Below are 19,587 nucleotides of genomic sequence, written 5' to 3' on the forward strand. Positions count from 1 at the left end.
AGCAAATGTTATAAAATTTATTTTTTTGTTCTGAATGTATGTCCTCCTTCCGTGTGTGTATGTGTATGTTTGTGAGTGGGTATTAAATTTTCCTTTATTAGAGTTTGATACTGATAAATGTTTATTAATGTCATACCCAAATAAAACCACAGCAACTTTTTACTATCCAGGGGAAGTGGTGGCAGGACTGATCTGAAAAATCTAAACATCCACGAAATACTGGCCAATCAAAACCCAACTACAGATAAGCACTCAAAGAGACTACATACTTCAGCATGCACTGCGAATCGCTTCAAAGGAACTACAGATCCAGGCATGCATTACTGCCATCAATCTGCGTCCCGGTCCATTCATCTACGGATACTACAAAGCCCAGGGTACTATGTTTTCAACGTGACGCCCTCCTCTTAAATTAGGCGGGGCTCTGAAGCGGCCAGGAGCGTTAATCTCAGGTGCAAAGCATGCTGGGGGTTGTAGTTCTTTGGAGGCGAGGTCGGGCCGCTCCCTGGACGCCCTGTGCCGGCGGCTAGACTGCGCACGCGTGTCAGTGGCGCTAGCAGCGGACCCGGCTGGCAGTTCCTTCCTCGGAAGGAGAGATTCTTCTGCCATGGAATCCTACGATGTGATCGCCAACCAGCCTGTCGTGATCGACAACGTGAGTTGCGTCTTTCCTATCTCTAAAAGGATTTATGCTCTCTTTCCCAAAGGGATCGCTTCCCGAGTTTCGGCCTGAGCCACCGGCTCTTTGTCACTGGCCCAGCCTGTCAGGCGGGTTTAGCCGCCGCCGCCTTCGTCCTCCCCTCACCCGTAGTCCGCAGGCCAGGGCGGCTGGCCAGCAACCATGGGATGGAGAACTTTGGGATGGATAAAGGGAAGGGCTGTAGTCCGAGCTGGGTCCTTGGCCCCTGCCTCGAGGGGCCTTAACAGCTCTGTGAGCGCCCGGCGTCCGCCCCCTCCCCAGTTTCCAATAACTCTATTGGTTGCCCCGGCTGTCCGTCTTGACCGATGACCCCGCCTCTGGGCCTTGCCGGATGAGGGCAGCCCTCCGTAGTGATTGGCTTGCGCCCCTGCCGTTCTTCCGGGCCGCCATAGTGTTTCCTCTGTCTGAGCGGTGGGCAGGTGTACGAGAGCTGCGGGGATTGGCTTCGGGAGCGCCACAGTCAGTGGAGAGGCCTGACGGGCTGGGGCCCGCCCTCGGGTGGAGAAGGGCTAAGTTTCCTTCGGTCCCCAGCCGGATAGGCGGCTTGGTGGTGTCTATGGGTGGGGCTCGGGAATCTGGTGCCAGAAATTGCCATAGGATTTTAGTTATTTCTCTGATGTTAATAAAGATCCAGAAGAAAAGAGAGTGACCAAGCAAGCAGGGAAGTACCATCCTTTTGGGAACGCCTAACAGCTGGGGAAAAATATTAAACCTATTTGCCAGGCGCTCAAGCGCTGACAAGGGGGGTGGGGGGGTCATGTACATTCGAATTGAGTCCTCACAAAAATTAGGTGGATAGTTAAGGCAGGAACTTTGATCCTCGTTTTATAAAGGAAAAAAAAAAAAAACTGAAGCACGAAGAGGTGAAGTGAGCCCAAGGTCACACGGTAGAGGTGACCTAAATCCAGTGCTTTATCCGCTGTTCCTCTTGCTAGTAGGCAAGACGCAAATGCATTTATAGTGACAAAGGAAAGAATCTAAATACCCGCTCTTATTTGGGGCGGAGGGTGACTATTGTAAAACAACTGCATTTCTATCTTCCACTCAAAGGGCTCATCCCGCCAAGATTGGTTGGTGCCTTCTGGGTCCCTCTATTGAGGCAAAACTGTCATTTCTGTCTGCCTTCAGCTATCGGATTCATTCTGTTGATTCAGCCCTTGGGACCTTAGGCTTGTTACAAGGTGCCTTCGTTTGCATCATCTCGTTCAAGCGCTCTTGTAGGTAGATAAGAATGACTGTCCCGCGTTTATGCAGGAAGGTGAAACTTAGTTTAAACAACAGTATTCAAGCCACTTGTCTTAGAAATTGAGGAGCCAAGACTCAAATTGAGGTTGGGTTCCAACTTTCTCACTTTTTCCAAAGAAAGGTGCTTTTTTGTTGTTAGCTTTCCTTCTTTCCAGAAGTATAGTTTCTGCCTTGAAAAGCAGGAGGATGAGCTCAATGACACATTTCATTTGGGGGGAGGAATTTTTGTTTTGTTTTGTTTCGTTTTGTTTCTTTTTGTCTTCCTCCCTGGACTGTTAAATGCTTGGGGGGAAGGATGACATTCTCTCGTTTTTTATTGCTCTCCCCTTCCCACCTTCCTCCATAAACATAGCACCTAGGGCTTGGCACCATTATGTGCTCAATAATTGTTTTTTCATTGGATTGATGGGTGGGTGGATGAGTGACCAATTATCACAGTAACAAAGATGTCCCTAAATAAGGAAAGGGCTGAAGTGGGGAGAATCCCCTAGTTAGTAACTACAGAGTGCTGAGTAGGGCTCCTTGTTCTTGATTCCATTTTCAGAGAACACTTTCTATCTTCAGCCAGTTTGTATGTACTTCGTCTGCATTTCTTAATTTTAAAAAGGAAAAAATAGAAATTAAAAATTTCCTATTTTCCTTAGCAATGCATAAGTAGCAGTCTGTCCATCCCATTAGATTCTTTGATTCTGAAATTGTTGGACAGGAGTTCCATCTCCAGCCATTTTCTTTATGTCAGTTAAGCTAATGCTTTTTAGTTTCTCCTTTCTTTCTCCATGGTGTATTTGAAATGCATCCGTGTAGTGGTGCATCTTCAGCTTTAGGATTTAAAGAATTGATTTATTTTCTCTAGGAAAACATTTCTTTTATTATGCCAGTAATTCTGCCAAAAGGTGAAGTAGGAGGAATTCTCCCAATTCTGAGCATCTGCCACATTTTTAGATCTGGGACCTCAGGTAGTTCTTGCTGTTTTTTGTTTGTTTTTAATTTTTTTATTTTTATGATAGTCACAGAGAGAGAGAGAGAGAGAGAGAGAGAGAGGCAGAGACATAGGCAGAGGGAGAAGCAAGCTCCATGCACCGGGAGCCCGACGTGGGATTCGATCCCGGGTCTCCAGGATCGCGCCCTGGGCCAAAGGCAGGCGCTAAACCGCTGCGCCACCCAGGGATCCCAGTTCTTGCTGTTTGACATTTAGAGAGTTGTTTGTTTGTTTGTTTGTTTGTTTTTTCAAAATAAAAGATGAATAGGAAAAATAATTTGAAATATTTGAGCCAACTTCATATTATGAGAATAATGTATATCCAGCAGATTTAATTGCTCCATAGCTTAGTACATTGTTACAACTTTATTTCTGGACAAAGGAGAGTATAATTAAAAGAAAGGAGAGGAGCACCAGACTCTTGATTTCAGCTTAGGTAGTGATGTCAGAATTGTGAGATCCAGGCCCTACTCAGGCTTTGCACTCAGGGGAGGAGTCTGCTTAAGGTTCTCTCTCCCTCTCCCTCTGCCCCTCCACTACTCACACACACTCTTGCTCTCTAATAAATAAATAAATATTTTTTAAAGGAAAGAAAGAACAAAGAAAGCAGGGGAAAGAGGGAAGAGCCTCATTAGCAGTTTGCAGTCTTTCCCAGTCTTAAAATAATTGTTAACTACTCCTTTCTTCCTATTCTGGCACCAAACCAATTCATGAGAATTTAATGAGGAAAATAGAAGGTAAGGTGCACATGCATGCACTTTATAATGCATGCATTTATATGACAACAATAAAGTGATAGGTATTTTTAAAAACTAAACACAAGTCATTCTTCGCAAAGGTATGTCATTAAGATGAGGGCAGCTCCCAGGCTGCATTTTGAGGACTACGACGCTTTCATCAGGAAACTGTGTTTCAAAAAAAAAAAGAAAAGAAAAGAAAAAACTGTGTTTCTTCTGAAGCTTAAATCTTTGCTGAGATCTCAAAGGTTGAGCTCTGTCCTAAAATTAGGTTTAGCAGCTACTTTTGGCTCAAGGTATGATCCTGAAGACCTGGGATCGAGTCCCACATCAGGCTTCCTGCATGGAGCCTGCTTCTCCCTCTGCCTGCCTCTCTGTCATTCTCTCTGTCTCTCATGAATAAATTTTTTAAAAACTTCTTTAAAAAAAGAAAGAAAAATAAAATGGATCAATGTTCTGGTCAATCTTAAAACTGTCTTTGTGACTCTTTGGGCCTAAATGCAGGAATAGTATCAGATCTTTTCAAGTTCATCAATAAACTAAGTTTCACTGTTTTGGGGGGCTGTTATACTTCTTCAGACCCATCTTTTTAAAAAACACAGAAAATTTCAGAGAAGTATGTAACAAGCACCCGCATAGCATGTGTCTACCACCCACATTTACTAAATGTTAACAATTGTCATGTTTGCTTCAGAATTCTTTTTAGGAAATAAACATGACAAATACAATTGAAGCTTCTTTGTACCCCTCCACAATCCTGTACTTTCTGTCCCAGAAGTAACCTCAGAAACAAACTATCACCATAAATTGATGTGTCCTTTCCATCCATGATTTTGTAAACACAGATATTTTATAGTGTGTGCCTGGTGTTTGTGTTTTGAGTTTTTACTAAAGTGCTATCATTTGCCAGTTTTTCTTCCTTTTTTTTTTTTTCTTTGTGAAAGAGAGAGCACATGCATGGGGGGAGGGACAGAAGGAAAAAAGAGAGAAACCCAAGCAGACTAACTCTAAGCTGAGCACAGAGCCAGTGGTAGGCCTCGCTCTCACAACCCTGAGATGATGATCTGAGCCGAAACCAAGAGTCAGAGGCACCATACAGGTACCCCAATTTCTTTTTGTTATGGAAAATGTCAAATATAAACAAAAGGAGAGGAATAGTATAACAAATATCCACATAGTCATCACCTAGCTGTAACAGTTATCAACTCCTGGCTAATCTTTTTAAACTGCATTCCCACCGACTTTCCTCTCCCATACTATGTAGGTTTTTTTTTAATTTTTTTTAAGATTTATTTGAGAGACACTTGGGTAGCACAGAGCATGATCCCAGGGCCCTCAGATTGAGCCCCATGTTGGGCTCCCTACTCAGTGGGGAACCTGCTTCTCCATCTCCCCCTGCTAGTGTGCGCTCTCTCTGTCAAATAAATTTTAAAAATCTTAAATAAATTTTAATGAGATTATTTGAGAGAGAGAAAAAAAAAAGATTACATAGCAGGGGGAAGGGCAGAGGGTACATAGCCTGGGGAAGGGCAGAGGGAGAGAGAGAATCTTTTTTTTTTTTTTTTTAATTCATGAGCGACACAGAGAGAAAGAGGCAGAGACATAGGCAGAGGGAGAAGCAGGCTCCATGCAGGGAGACTGATGTGGGACTCCATCCCGGGCCTCCAGGATCACACCCTGAGCCAAAGGCAGATGCTTAACCACTGAACCACCCAGGCTTCCTGGAGAGAGAGAATCTCAAGCTGACTTCACCAGTGCAGAGCCCAACATGGGGCTCACTCATGACCCTGAGATCATGACCTGAACCAAAATCAAGAATCTGACGCTTAACTGACTGAGCCACCTAGGTGCTCCTTTATTTTTTTTAAGTAAGCTCTGTGCTCAGTGTAGGGCTTGAACTCACAAGCCTGAGATCAAGAGTCACATGCTCTACTGACTGAGCTAGCCATGTACCCTCTCTCACCCTCTTTTAAAAACATAATCAGGGGGGATCCCTGGGTGGCGCAGCGGTTTGGCGCCTGCCTTTGGCCCAGGGCGCGATCCTGGAGACCCGGGATCGAATCCCACGTCGGGCTCCCGGTGCATGGAGCCTGCTTCTCCCTCTGCCTGTGTCTCTGCCTCTCTCTCTCTCTGTGACTATCATAAATAAATAAAAATTTAAAAAAAAAAAAAAAAATTAAAAACATAATCAGGGCTCCTGGGTGGCTCAGTTGGTTAAACATCTGTCTTTGGCTCAGGTTATGATCCCAGGGTTCTGGGATTGAGCCTCATGTTGGGCTTCTTGCTCAGAGTATCTGCTTCTTCCTCCCCTCTGCCCTTTCTTCCCCTCCCCACCCCTAGCTCCTGCTAATACTCTCTCTCTGGCATGTACACATTTTCTCTCTCAAATAAATAAAATCTTTAAAAAAAACTATTATTAAATCTAAAAAAATTAATAATTCCTTAATAACATCAAATATTCAATGTTCAAATATCATAAATGATCTCATTTTATTTTTTTTACAATTTGTCATCAGCTCTTGAGATCTGTTGATTTAAGATTTTTTAAGATTTTATTTAGGGAGAGAGATGGTGTGAGTGTTAGGAGGGGGAGGGGCAGAGGCAGAGGGAGAGAGAGAATCTCAAGCAGACTCCATGCTGAGCTGGGAGCCCAACCTGGGAGGCTCAGGTCTCATGACCCTGAGATCAGAACCTGAGTCAAAATCAAGAGTTGGACACTAAACTGAGCCACCAGGCATCCCTGATTCACTTAAGTTTGAGACACTAGAATTAGCTGAGGAAATGAAGTCAATATATTTAACACTGTCACTTGTGATTTGATATTCGACCTGTTGGTTGTACAATTTCAGCAAGAATCCATCCCTAGCTTGCTGAAAAGGATGAAGAGGAGGTGACCTACAGAGATAGCTTACTGTTCAATTATGTATATTTTGAGAGCCAGGGTTGTGCTTCACACCAAGCTAGGTGCTCTGAGGGTAAGAAAGAAACCAGGTTCCATGTGGAAGGAGAAACATCATGAATTAGTTGCTGGGAATGCCTTAAATAGGAGTCTTAAACTCCGTGCCTGCAGAAGCTAAGCAGGAACATAAAAAGGGGGACAAAGAGGGTAGCTTTAAAGAAGGCATGAGGAGTCTGGAAGGTACATTGAGTGTGCTTGACCAAAGGGCCAGCTGCTTTTCATTTCCAGCCAGTTACCCCCACGCAGGAATGCAGGCCCAGTGTTGCCAGATTTTCTGATGTTTCAAGAGAAATCAGAAATACTAAATTTTATTTGCAGTCTCTAATTTTTAACTGTTGGAAGTTAATGTAAAAGTAGTTTGTGGTCTGCAGAGACAGAAAGTAGATTAGTGGTTGCCTAGAACTGCTTGGCAGGAGAGAGTAGGTAGGATGGAAAGTGATGCTAATGGGTACAGTTTCTGGGATGATGAGGAAGTTCTAACATTTCATTGTGGGGATGATGTATATGGTGATGATGGTGTGGTGATGATGTATTCACAGTTGTATAACTGTGTGAATATACTAAGAACCATTGAATTATATGCCTTAAGTGGGTAAATTATATACCAAGAGTGTTCTGGAATCTGAGGCTCTACCTCTCAGCATCCGTTTCCCACTGGTAAAATTGGAGACAGCAAGCCACAGGCCCAGTCAGCAGGTACTGGGAGAGCCTTGCTGAGGGATTCGCTGTTTGCCTGCTTCAGAAAAAGAATGGTCATTGGTGCCTGGCAGCAGACTTGAGTCCTCAAATATCAAATATTTATTATGAAACTACTTTTTCAAGAAGCGTCTCTAGAAGGCACTTGTTTATTTGGCTTTGCCAGAGTGAATAACAAAGAGAGTGGAAGCTCATATGCCAGGTAGGTAGTTCCTAGTGACAAATAATATTAAAGAAATTGACAGGGCCCTTTTATAATCTGTGGTGTTGTGGTCTTAGCAGAATAGAAGCAACTCAGCTGCCTCCCCTATCCCCACTCATTCTACACCCAGTTGCTGGGCTGGCCAGCTCGTGGGATTACAGGGACAAGCTGGGTCTGGTTCCACCTTGTGCATCATTCCTGATGCTGCCTTCACCTTTTTTGCACCACCTCTGCCCAAGGCTTCTGGCATTTTAGCCGCTTGTTCAGGTTCCATACTTTAGGCTTCAGCCAAATCATTTGAGCTTGGTTTTATTTTTTATTTTTTATTTATTAATGAGAGACAGAGAGAGAGAGAAAGAGGCAGAGACACAGACAGAGGGAGAAGCAGGCTCCATTCAAGGAGCCCGACATGGGACTCGATCCCAGGTCTCCAGGATCAGGCCCTGGACTGAAGGTGGTGCAAAGCCACTGAGCCACCTGGGCTGCCCTTGAGCTTGGTTTTAATTTTAGGCAGCTAGCATTTTTTTTTTAGTACCCTCAAATGCCAGATACTGCTGATACATAAAATCTGTGAGCCTGAGGAACTTGGGCTGAACACAGACAAAAATGGAAACCACAAATTCAAATAGATAGAACGAAATGCAGACTACCTAGTGGTACAGGTAATGGTGATCTTGTGAAATAATAGGAAAAGGGTAATTAATTCCAGCAGGGGATTATTCTTCAGGAGGAAGACAGTGATATTAGAACTGGGTCCTAATACTCTCTTGCTGGGAAGGACAGGGAAGAAGAAATGAACCTAACATCTTAATTTGCCTTGCTACTCCGACACTAGTCTGATTTTGCTAGTAAGCTCAAAATTCAATGTCCAGGAAAATCATGTCTTCAAAATATCTGGAATCTGAAATGCAGGTCTCATCTTTACTTTTCTTATTTTTACCCTCTGCCCTGAGGTCCAGTGAGTCTGTTGTATCACCACACCCAGATGAAGGCAGTGAGCAATTACTGGAAGCTTGAGCCAACAAGTTCCCAGCGTTCTGTACAGTGCTGTGCTCTGTGCTGTTTTCACTGCCCATGCCTCTGTCCCAGAGCCCCGGGCTGCAGTAATAGTTCTCCCTCCTTCCCAGGCTCTCAGCTCAGTTTACAGCTGCACCTTTTCCAGGTTCCTTGCTGTTCTGCCCAGGCCGATGAGTTTGCACATTGTTTCCTGTTTTCTCTCTTTTCTGCTGGCAGAGGTTCCTGCTGTCTTAGAGAACTGGCATTCTCTATCCCTTAGCTACTTCATCCTCCCTCTGTCTTGCCAGAGTCAGGCACCAGGATAGCCTATCTAACCACCACCTCCCACACACAAACACACTTCTTCTGTGAAAGAACAAGACTAAGAGAGAGGAAACCAGAGATATTGCAGGAAAGCCTTTGGTGCAAAGATAACCTTAACTATTTAGCATCTCCTGATGTATTTACTACTTGTTGTGTGGGTTCTGGAAATATCAATCTCCACCGCAAGAGAAGTGGTAATAGGCAGCAGGAAAAGGCTTGCCCCTATTATATGTGCAGCTGTAAACCATGTTAGGGTAGAAGGGTGAGCAAATCGGGTGTGGTAATAGAAGAGTTATGAAGGAAGAGAACAGGCTATATCTGCAAGCAGTATCAAGCCTTGACATCTCTCCTACACAGAGTTGGTATCTGTGTCTACAGTCACCATTTACTTTGGATGGACCCCAGGTGGTACCAGAGATTTTGATAGAGAAGTCAGATTCTCTTCTGGCACCATTCCTAACTTACCAAGGATTCAAGCAGCAGGATTAGGATGTAATAATGTTGGGTCTCTTCTCAGATGTTACTTTAGAACTTCCCTGTTCTTTACCATCAGGAGGCCAGTGAGTAAAACAGAGCATAAAGGTTTGTCTCTGCAGTAAGAACCAGACAATATATGCCTCATCAGAGTCAGCTCCAAGCATAGTAGTGTTCATTGTGGTAGTCTGTCATGGAGACCCCAGAGGGCAGGGAGTGTTTAGGCCTGCACTGGGATAGTAAGTTAACAGCATCACATGTGGTTTAACAGAAAGAATCATGCGTTCTTCCCACCTTGGTTATGTTCCTAAACTTGGCTGTGTGGGTGCTTCTAGGTACTTTTCTCCCCCTCGAGTTTTCTCTTTCTTTCCTTTATTAGTATTATTTTCAATTCCAGAAGTAAAGCATATTCAACGTAGATGAGTCAAAGAATACCAAAAATCAATACTTTGAGCATACAGTGAAAGTTCTCCTCACCATGCCCAGTCCCACTTCCCTCCTGGTGGCATGCATTCCCTCTACAAATGCTCATGCAAATGGACATATTATAGACAGATATGAAGTCTCCTTTAAGTAAAAGTGGAACCATATTATATGTATTGTATCATATGCATGTCTTGTTTTTCTCATACTTCTGACTTCTCTCTCTCCTCTCTCTCCTCAGGGATCCGGTGTGATTAAAGCTGGTTTTGCTGGTGATCAGATTCCCAAATACTGCTTTCCAAACTAGTAAGTAATTCTGTAGCTTAGTCAGAAGCTTGGGAGGCACGGGGCACCTGGCTAGCTCAGTTGGTGAAGCACGTGACTCTTGATCTCAGGGTTGTGGGTTCAAGCCCCAGTTGGTGAAGCATGTGACTCTTGATCTCAGGGTTGTGGGTTCAAGCCCCATGTTTACTTAAAAAAATAAAATCTTTTTTTTTTTAAAGATTTTTATTTATTCATTCATGATAGACATAGAGAGAGAGAGGCAGAGACACAGGCAGAGGGAGAAGCAGGCTCCATGCTGGGAGCCCGACGCGGGACTCGATCCCAGGACCCCAGGACTGCACCCTGAGCCAAAGGCAGGCACTAAACTGCCGAGCCACCCAGGGATCCCCAAAATAAAATCTTTTTTTTTTTTTTTTTAAAGAAGCAGATTGGGAGGCTTATCAGCTTTGTTATGGGAGGTCAGCCCTCCGCCTTTTAGATAGAAAGGGATCTCATTTGGGTCAGAAAAATAAAAATAACATACAAATAAAATAATACATGTTCATTATAGAAAGTGGGAAATGGAGAAAAGTAGAATGAAGAAAATCCAAATCAACTATAACCTCACTCCTCAAAGATAATCACAGTTTCTTCCCATGTAAGCATGCACGTCTGTACATCCGTCCATGTTCTGTCACAAAATGAAAAGTGATTGTCCTCCTGCTCTCTCTCGTAGTGTGGGCAGACCCAAACATGTTCGCGTCATGGCTGGAGCCCTTGAAGGCGACATCTTCATTGGCCCCAAAGCTGAGGTGATTCCCAGTCCTACTGAAGAAGCCTCAAGACAGCAGAGGACCTTCATTATTCCCCACATGGGCAGTGCCCCAACAGTGGGACAGCCATGAGAAAAAGGAGCAGTTTCCTATTAAAATATCCTCTTGGGTCCCCTCATCCTAGGTCTAGTTGGTTCACTTCTCCCAGGAGCAACCTCTGGTTTTAAGGAGGAACTATCTGGAACCCCACTTTGGGAAACAGAGACCAGTCTAGACAGTAGGGCTTTTGCTTTCCTTCTGTATTCTGTCACTACCTTGCCAGTGATCAAATTGACTAGCTTGGTTATTTTTTTGGCAAAAGAGAGTCAGGGGGAAATCCCAGCTGGTATGCCCTGGGGATGAGTTAATTAGCACAGTTTGCCGGAGCCCTAGGGCAGCTTCCAGAAGTGGACCAACAGAATCATTGTTGCCAACCTAGGCTGCAAGTGCTGAGGCTCAGAGGTGAGAGCCAGGAGATTGTGTCCTGGGGTTAGGCAGTGAGGAGGGTGCCTCCTGTCACTGGCTGTTAGGGCACTGAAGCCCCATGGAAATGCGGAAGGCCTCCGCTTTGCCAGCTGATTGGGCAGTGAGAACAGTTTGCAGCTTATAGTTTAGAGACTTGGCATATGAGAGCCTACTTTTAGCCCTGGATGAGGACTATGCAGTGGGAGCTCCCAGTCCTGGAGGAACGGGGCCCTCTGGGCCACCTGGCTGAGAGGCTGGCTGCTGCTGTAAGTTCTGCTCTCTGCCCCCAGGAACACCGAGGGCTGCTCTCCATCCGCTACCCCATGGAGCACGGCATTGTCAAGGACTGGAACGACATGGAGCGCATCTGGCAGTATGTCTATTCTAAGGACCAGCTGCAGACTTTCTCAGAGGAGGTGAGGGTCCCATGAACAGGGTGTGCAGAGTTGCTCCCCAAGGTGAGAGGAGGAGCAGGATGATAATTGCCAGGAGTGTTTGATTCTTACAGGCCATGTGCTCTTCAGACAGGTCTGCATTTAATCTGCACACCAGTCCTATAGCATACAGGTAGTATTATCTCCATTTTACAAACAAGGGAACAGAAAGAAGCTCAGGGGAGCCAAGCAGTCTTTTCCAAGATCACTAGGGAATAAAGTGGTAGAGCTGGGTTTCAAACCCATGTCTTTCGGGATCCCTGGGTGGCGCAGCGGTTGGGCCCCTGCCTTTGGCCCAGGGCGCGATCCTGGAGACCCGGGATCAAGTCCCACGTCGGGCTCCTGGTGCATGGAGCCTGCTTCTCTCTCTGCCTCTCTCTCTCTCTCTCTCTCTCTGTGACTATCATAAATAAATAAAAATTAAAAAACAAAAACAAAAAAAACAAACCCATGTCTTTCAGCTTATATTCTAACTTCTAAGGAAGTAACACTCAATGCAGAAAAACAAAGAAAGGTGAATACTAAACATTATCATAAGAATTACAAATTTAGAGTTTAGCAAAATCTGGACAGTTAGAAATATTATAGTAAATACAGGGACCCATGTAAGAATCTTGGAGGACCAGGAGGGGAGGAAGGGGGCAGAGGCAAAGAGAGAATGAGACTTTTAAAGGGGGCATGAATTTGGAAGGTTGAAAAACTGGCTTATGCCAAGGGGTAGATGGCAGACCCAGCTTGGCCTTTTCTGGAGGGAGCCTCACAAAGGTCCTCTGAGCTCTCTAGCCCAGCATACAGGGGCTTCTGCCCCAATGCTGATGAGGGGTGTGGGTTTCACCTTGCCCTGATGAGGGTTGGGGGTCTCACCTTGCCCTGATGACCCCCGTGCTGATGAGGAGTGGGGGTCTCACCTTCCTCTGGGCATCTTTCACCAGCATCCTGTGCTCCTGACGGAGGCGCCTTTAAATCCACGGAAAAACCGTGAACGAGCAGCTGAAGTTTTCTTCGAGACCTTCAATGTCCCAGCCCTTTTCATCTCCATGCAAGCTGTGCTCAGCCTGTGAGTAGCTGCCAGGTTGGCGAGCCTGGCTCCTTGAGGGATGACTGCAGGTGCCTCTCCTGCAGGTGGGAAAGGGAGTATTGAAAATATCTCCCGGTCTCAATTCTCTTGTTTGTCTCGGTGGCTTGGCACCCAGGGCTCTCTACTCTGTGTGCTGGAAAGGCCACACGCAGCTACAGCTCTTCCTGAGGGTCCCTGCAGTGTATTCATATGTTCATCCAGTGTCTGCTGGTGCGGACATTATGCCAGGCTGGTGACAGAGCTGTGATGAAAACCTTATCACTTGGTGCCTGTACTCACACCCCTATTATCCGTCATGCTCCCAGCCTGCCTCACCCCAGGGTTAGGTCTAAGGCTAAGATTTTACAGTGGTGACCTGCAGATAGGATGTGTTTGACCCCATTAAAAAATTGTGAGCATTTCAATTAGGAGCTTTCCAGGTGCCTGGCTAGCTCAGTCAGTAGGACATGTGACCCTTGATCTCAGGATCGTGAGTTCAAGCCCCACATTAGGCATGGAGCCTACCCTTGTTGGTGGGGGGAGCAGATTTTCTATCAAAATCCAAACTTCTGGCCTTTCAGGGAAAAAAAAAAAAAGCCAGGTTGATCTGGCAATGCTAGTTGTGCATTCCTATAGGACAAACATCAGCTGGAGCTGAAGTAGCCGCTCCCACTTCTGGTAGAATTCACAAGCCTGACCGCTACAGCCCGCTCTGTTCCCTGTTGTCCTCCCTGCACAAGACAGTGTCAGTTGCTATTCGTTAAACATCATGGGTTTTTCCCCTCATAGCACGGAAATAGATGTCTATACCCTTGTCTTTACCAAAAGAGAAAACAAAAACAAAAAAAACACCCAAGGACGTAGGAGGCCATGTGGGGAGAAAGGCCCTTTTGTGGAAGTGAAAATATTCTTATTTTCTTTGACTCATTTACCTTTCCTGCCTGGCCGCTGGGAGCATTTGAATTATCTCCTCTTGTCCGGAAACTAAAAACTGGCCCACAGGCAGGGTCCCTGAAGCAGTCAGAAGCCAGAGGTGGGAAGGCCCCTCACTCTACTGGAAGGGGGAGGGGCTCAGAGAGGCTCAGCTTCTTGTATTCAGGTTTTTCAGGCTTGCTTATGCTCAGGCTTCCTCAGTCCTGTGTCTAGTACTAAAGTCACTAGAGAAAGGCAGGCCTCGGCTTCAGTTTAGCTGACTTTGGACTCTTAAAAAAAAAAAAAAAAAAAAAAAAAGTGAGTTTCTTCCCAGAGTGAAGAGGCAGGGGTTAGTGACAGTTTGCCCTCTGTGCTTCAGTTATGCCACAGGCAGGACCACAGGTGTGGTGCTGGATTCTGGGGATGGTGTCACACATGCTGTGCCCATTTATGAGGGCTTTGCCATGCCCCACTCAATCATGCGCATCGACATCGCTGGCCGAGATGTCTCACGCTTCCTTCGCCTCTACCTGCGGAAGGAAGGCTATGATTTCCACTCATCATCCGAGTTTGAGATCGTCAAGGCTATAAAAGAAGTGAGTGCTGCCCCGTGCGCCCAGGGATAGGATGGAGAATGGGAACGGGGCAGTGGGGACCTCTGTGACCTAGAGTGAAGAGGTGAAGCTCCTGTCCTAGGGGTCTCTAGTCAGGCTCTGTTCTTCCCAGCCAGGCCTCCTGGCTGCCCTGTGATCCCAGCAGCCCCCCCTCCCCCCAGATAGTCACTGTCCCCAAGTGCTGCCATCTTGTGGGGGAAAGGGAGCTGCTGCTATTTCTTAAGCTGGATGATGGGTACAGGGTTGTTCATTATGATTTTATGCTTTATGTATAAATTACATATATTCTTTTACATCCTTAAAGAAGTCAGACAACAGTTTTCTTTTAAGTAAACTAGATCCTCCTGCCACCCATGGCTCCAGGGAAACCTCAACTGGGTAGAAGGGACCCAGAACCATGAGTAGTAGAAGGGTAAAGAAGCCTAAGTCTGGACTAAAATTAGGTTGTGGTCTCAGACCCAGCTCCAGAAAGCCAGTTTCCATGCCTGCCCACAAGGAAGCTGGAGCAGCTAGGAACTCCTAAATGCCACCCAGTGAAGGCCAACAGAGGCCACCCTGCCATGTTCCAGGGCAGCAGCTCTGTGGACCTTTAGGGCAGTCACTGTGGATGGGCAGATTTCTGCAGCAGCACATCACTGCCCTGGGACTTTGAGCAGGTAGGCCTAGGTTTCCTGCCTGCCTGACTCTTACTCGGTTCTGCAGAGAGCCTGCTACCTGTCCATAAACCCACAGAAGGATGAGACTCTAGAGACGGAGAAGGCTCAGTACTACCTGCCTGACGGCAGCACCATTGAGGTAGGCCTGGATCTCCCTTCAGTCCCCCGGGACCCCCAGAAGCTCTGGGCCCAAACAGAACTCCTCGGGGGAGGCCAGAGTCATATGCACCCGCCCTTTTACACCCTCTGCCTGGAGCACTGGAGCTCTTGAACAGCATTCTCTCCTGCAGAGCAAGGCGTCAGGAACTTTACTTCTCCTGTGTGGAGGAGAGGCAGCACCGGAGGCATTTTCCTAGGTCAGGATGGGGCTTGGAAGAGGGTGGTTAGTGCTGTTCATTCTCACTTGGGCACAGTATAGGGTGAGCTCCCTCTTCCTGGACCTCCATCAATAGGAAGAAATTTCCATGAATGAACAAACCCATGTATTGATGCCAAAGATCTCTTGGCTGGAAAGTGCCAGAGCTAGGATTAAATGTAGTTGCCTGGGAGCTCTCTCTGTCCCCTTTTGTTTCCTGTTTGTTCCCAAGAGCCTTATCTTGGTGTTTTGAGGCCCTTGACATACAAGGTCTTCCCTGAGTCTGGCCTTCGTAGCCACCTGGTTACTAACAGATAGACAGAGGGGCCTCTTCCATTCTCACTCCCAAAGTGACGTCAGCCCAGGGCCCAGCCTCCTGAGTTTACCCTCCACCCTGCAGATTGGTCCTTCCCGGTTCCGGGCACCTGAGCTGCTATTCAGGCCAGACCTGATTGGAGAGGAGAGTGAGGGTATCCACGAGGTCCTGGTGTTTGCCATCCAGAAGTCGGACATGGACCTGCGGCGCACACTTTTCTCTAACATTGTCCTCTCGGGAGGCTCCACCTTATTCAAAGGTTGGTCTTAGCTCTCAGGGCCCATCTCCAAAGAAGTTTACAGATCTTGCTGGGCCCAGCCGCCTAGAGAATTGACTTGACATTCTCCTTTCCTGCCCATTCAGGTTTTGGTGACAGACTACTGAGTGAAGTGAAGAAACTGGCTCCGAAAGATGTGAAGATCAGGGTAGGAGCATGGTAGGGGCTGGGCTGGGGCTGGGGCTGCATGGAACTGGGCTCCACTCCCTCCAAAGCTAGACAGCTCCCAGTTTTCATGTTGACCTTGAGGTCTGCCAAAGTAGGAGAACCCATTTTCCTTCTCCCTCCCAACAGAAGGGGCCAGTTCTGACACCCTGATGTGGCACGGTGCTAGGCTGAGGGCCCCACGTGCGGTCTTTCGGAGAAGCAAACACGGACAGATTGGCTCCTGGTGCTCCCCTATGACTCACTCCAGCATCTAAGTTCCGGCTGAGGGGAGCCAAATGAAAGAGTGATTACTCCCATGGGGTCTGCTTCCCACTGGCCCCCAGCAGAGCTCAATCTTGTCCCCTGATAGCCCCAGCTTCCGTGACAGCTGTAGGTACTTAGGGCTGCTAGAAATCTGCAAGTTCTCCAGATGAGTGTCAGGCTGGCCACAGTACCCCCAGAGAGGCCACAGGGTCCAGCAGGGACATAACTGAAAGCTTATTGTGTGAAATGCATCCACTGCCTTGGGCATTGGAATTGGCCATAAAGATGAGCATTGGATGGGAAAGGGGCAGGGAGGATGAAAGTCTCAGAGTCCTCTTTCCACCCACCCTTTCAGATATCCGCACCTCAGGAGAGACTGTATTCCACATGGATTGGGTGAGTAGTTCTCCTGGGAATAAGAGCAGAACAGGAAGTGAAGGCATTGTTAACCCCCTCACCACCCCATCCCTTCAAAGCAAAGCCTTGTCTGCTCCACGAATACCCACTGTCCCTCTCACAACATTCCTTGGGATTCCCTCCACTCCAGGGGCTCCATCCTCGCCTCCCTGGACACCTTTAAGAAGATGTGGGTCTCCAAGAAGGAATATGAGGAAGACGGTGCCCGATCTATCCACAGGAAAACCTTCTAATGTTGAGACATCGTCTTCACCTCTCTCTGAAGTTAACTCCACTTTAAAACTCGCTTTCTTGAGTCGGAGTGTTTGCGAGGAACTGCCTGTGTGTGTGATTGTGTGTGTGGGTGTGTGGGTACGAATGTGTGCGCATATGCGAGTGCCGTGTGGCCCAGGGATCCCAGGGCCCAGAAAGGACGATGAACTACCCATGATGGCAACGGCCTGAGGCCTGGGGTTGACCACTACCTGGCCCCTGACAGGGAAGAGGCTGGCAGAGAGCTCCACTCCTTCGTCAGCTGGGCCTTCGTCTGGCTGTGTGGGACTATGTTTACTACCATAGGGAGACAGAGAGGGTAAATCCCGGGAGATTTGCTGCTGCCCATCCTAGGCTGGGCTAGCCCCACCCCATCCCACCCCCAGGGTGCCCTGAGGCCCAAGGCAGCCACTGCCTCCGTTGCTTGTCCTGCTCTCAATGCCAATTAATCATGGACTGAGGACTAGGGCCGAGGTTGAGTTCTGTCTGGTTTTGTTGCAGTTTGGGTTTGGGAGGCTGGAAGAGCACTGCGGGAACTATTACTGAGACTCTGGGGTCAGGAGACGGCAGGGGGCCCTCAGCCTCACCTGGGGACCAGGACCACACTGGGCATTTGAAGAGGCAGAAGTAGTGCTACTTCTCATTGGTGGCAGAGTGAATGCTCCAGCCCCCACCCCCTGTCCAGGGGGTCTCAGAAGAGTTTCGGGAGCCTGTTGGCCCCAGGCCCTGTTACTTGCTTTTCATCCATCCTTGGGCAATGCCATCTTCAAACAGTTTTATTTATTAAAGTGTTTGTTCAGTATGGGACTGGAGAGGGAGCTCATTGCCTCCTGCCCACCAGTCACCTTGTTCACACTAATGTTTACAGAACCTCAGTTTAGCATAGCGTCCAAGGCCCTGCCACTCCCTCCTAGTGGTGAACTGACCGTATCCATAGGCCACAGGGCTATTTAAGAGCAGAGGCTACATTCAAAGTCACTACCACCAGCCTCTTTCTTTCTTCCTCTTCCATTTGCTCACTGCCCTGGAATCAACAGGCTGGTTGCTGGTTGCATTTTCTGAAACAGGAAGTAGGAATCACTGTTTGGCAGAGGCCTCTAGCAAAGGAGGGGTAATGGGAATCCAACCCCCTTAGGACTGGAGAAAGAGCTGCAATTAACCAGGTTGCCTTTTCCCACTCTAGCTGCCCCAGGGGGGCTAGGTTGTAGAGGTGACAAGGAACCCACTGTACTAATTTGTGCCATTCTTAACTTTGGACTTGTCTGGTAAAGGAGAGAGGGGGCCGAACCAGAGTGCCAGGAGCTGACAGGCTTATCTCCCCTGATCCAGTGGGGCCAGGTGCCTACCCTAGACCAGGCTGGCCTAGCAGTGTCCAAAGGCTTTTTAGCCCAGATGGTGCAAAGCTGGGGCTAGCAGATCTTCACCCGCACCCTCACCTGTGACACCCAAGACCTGCCCGATACCAGATTCCGGGCAGCATTCTCCCCCATGCCGTCCAACGACCAAAGGCCCTGCCAGGTATGGGCCAAGGCAGCAGGTGTGTGTGAAAGCGATGTGGCGACCCGTGGACTGCAGTGTGCTTAACCAGCTCACCTCCCTTCTCTTAGCCCAAGCCTGTCCCTTGCACAAACCACGTTGCCTGGTGGGGCCCAGTGTACTTAAATAAAGTCCTTCCAATAGACAAGTCAGCTGGGCCTCTTCCTCTGGTGCTGCATGAGAAAGGGAGCTGCATGGGAAGAGAGGAGCTGCAAGTGCGCAATCTGAGGCGGTGATGGGGCCTTGTCTGTCCTCTAGAGGGCACTCTTGGACCAGCCAGACTTATCCAGCCCTTAGCTTAAGTCCCAGCCTGTCAAGTAGATACAGAGAAGATGGTGCTCATGCCAGAGCCCTGCTCAGGTACTAAGGGTTCCAGCCCTGCACATACCATGAGTGAGACCACTTTGAATGAGGGGAGCACCTCCTGACATCCCTGAAGTCAAAATTTTCACATGGATAAGAAGCTCAGGAACTTATTAATAAAATGGTGGTTCCTGGGGCCCACACTCATTTTCTGACTACTCAGTTCTCCATTTTAAACCTGTATACTTGGTGGGGGTGGGGGGAGGAATTGCCAGGCATTTTGCAAATGTTAACCTACTTGATCCTCCTATCAACCCTACAAAATGGGTATTTTTATTATCCATTTGCAGAAGAAGAAAGATGATGTAATTTCCCAAAGCTCTGCCCTCTATTAGCTAAGACTTGAACCCAGGCAATATAGCCCTAGAGCCTAAATTTTTAGCCACTACACACCCTCAAAAACCTGGCCTTGAGCAGTAGTTCCCAATCAAGGGGGACACGTTTGCCAATGTCTGGGGACATTTGGTTGTCACACCTGGTAGGGAAAAGCTACTGGTGTCTAGGCAGAGGCCAAGGATGCTGCCCTAAATATTTGCAACAAAGAACTGTCCAGCTTCTAACGTCTCTAGGTTGAGAAACACTGACCTAGAGCACAGGTGTTTAATCCCAGCTGCACAGTAAAATCACAGAGCTTTCCAACACCCCAGTGCCCAAGCCATAGCCCAGAACCCATGAAATCAATCCTGGGGAACAGAATTCAAGACATCAGTA

General features: G+C 47.4%; 1 protein-coding gene across 2 annotated transcripts; it reads left to right on the forward strand.

Annotated features, from left to right (window-relative positions):
* Positions 1–467: 467 nt before the first annotated feature.
* ACTR1A (actin related protein 1A) lies at positions 468–18,665 on the forward strand. Of its 2 annotated transcripts, XM_072805525.1 has the most exons (11): positions 468–655; positions 9,977–10,041; positions 10,736–10,811; positions 11,567–11,692; positions 12,643–12,767; positions 14,059–14,275; positions 14,996–15,088; positions 15,705–15,879; positions 15,984–16,045; positions 16,664–16,704; positions 16,856–18,665. In XM_072805525.1, exons 1-11 carry the CDS (start codon positions 608–610, stop codon positions 16,956–16,958), a joined length of 1,131 nt encoding a protein of 376 aa, XP_072661626.1. In that variant the 5' UTR covers positions 468–607; the 3' UTR covers positions 16,959–18,665. The 2 variants fall into 2 exon arrangements, with proteins under 2 accessions (XP_072661626.1, XP_072661627.1); XM_072805526.1 differs by lacking the exon at positions 10,736–10,811 and having other exon boundaries at positions 553–655.
* The last annotated feature ends 922 nt before the right edge of the window (positions 18,666–19,587 follow it).

The sequence above is a fragment of the Canis lupus genome, chromosome 29, assembly GCF_048164855.1.
Source record: "Canis lupus baileyi chromosome 29, mCanLup2.hap1, whole genome shotgun sequence".
NCBI classification, from domain to species: Eukaryota; Metazoa; Chordata; class Mammalia; order Carnivora; family Canidae; genus Canis; species Canis lupus.

What these genes read in the sequence shown, in the direction of transcription:
- ACTR1A (XM_072805525.1), top strand. Translation starts at nt 608, where the DNA reads ATGGAATCCTACGATGTGATCGCCAACCAGCCTGTCGTGATCGACAAC. An exon ending in TCATTGGCCCCAAAGCTGAG is followed by an intron (nt 10,812 to 11,566) that starts GTGATTCCCAGT and finishes CTCTGCCCCCAG; the next exon opens with GAACACCGAGGGCTGCTCTC. An exon ending in ATGCAAGCTGTGCTCAGCCT is followed by an intron (nt 12,768 to 14,058) that starts GTGAGTAGCTGC and finishes TCTGTGCTTCAG; the next exon opens with TTATGCCACAGGCAGGACCA.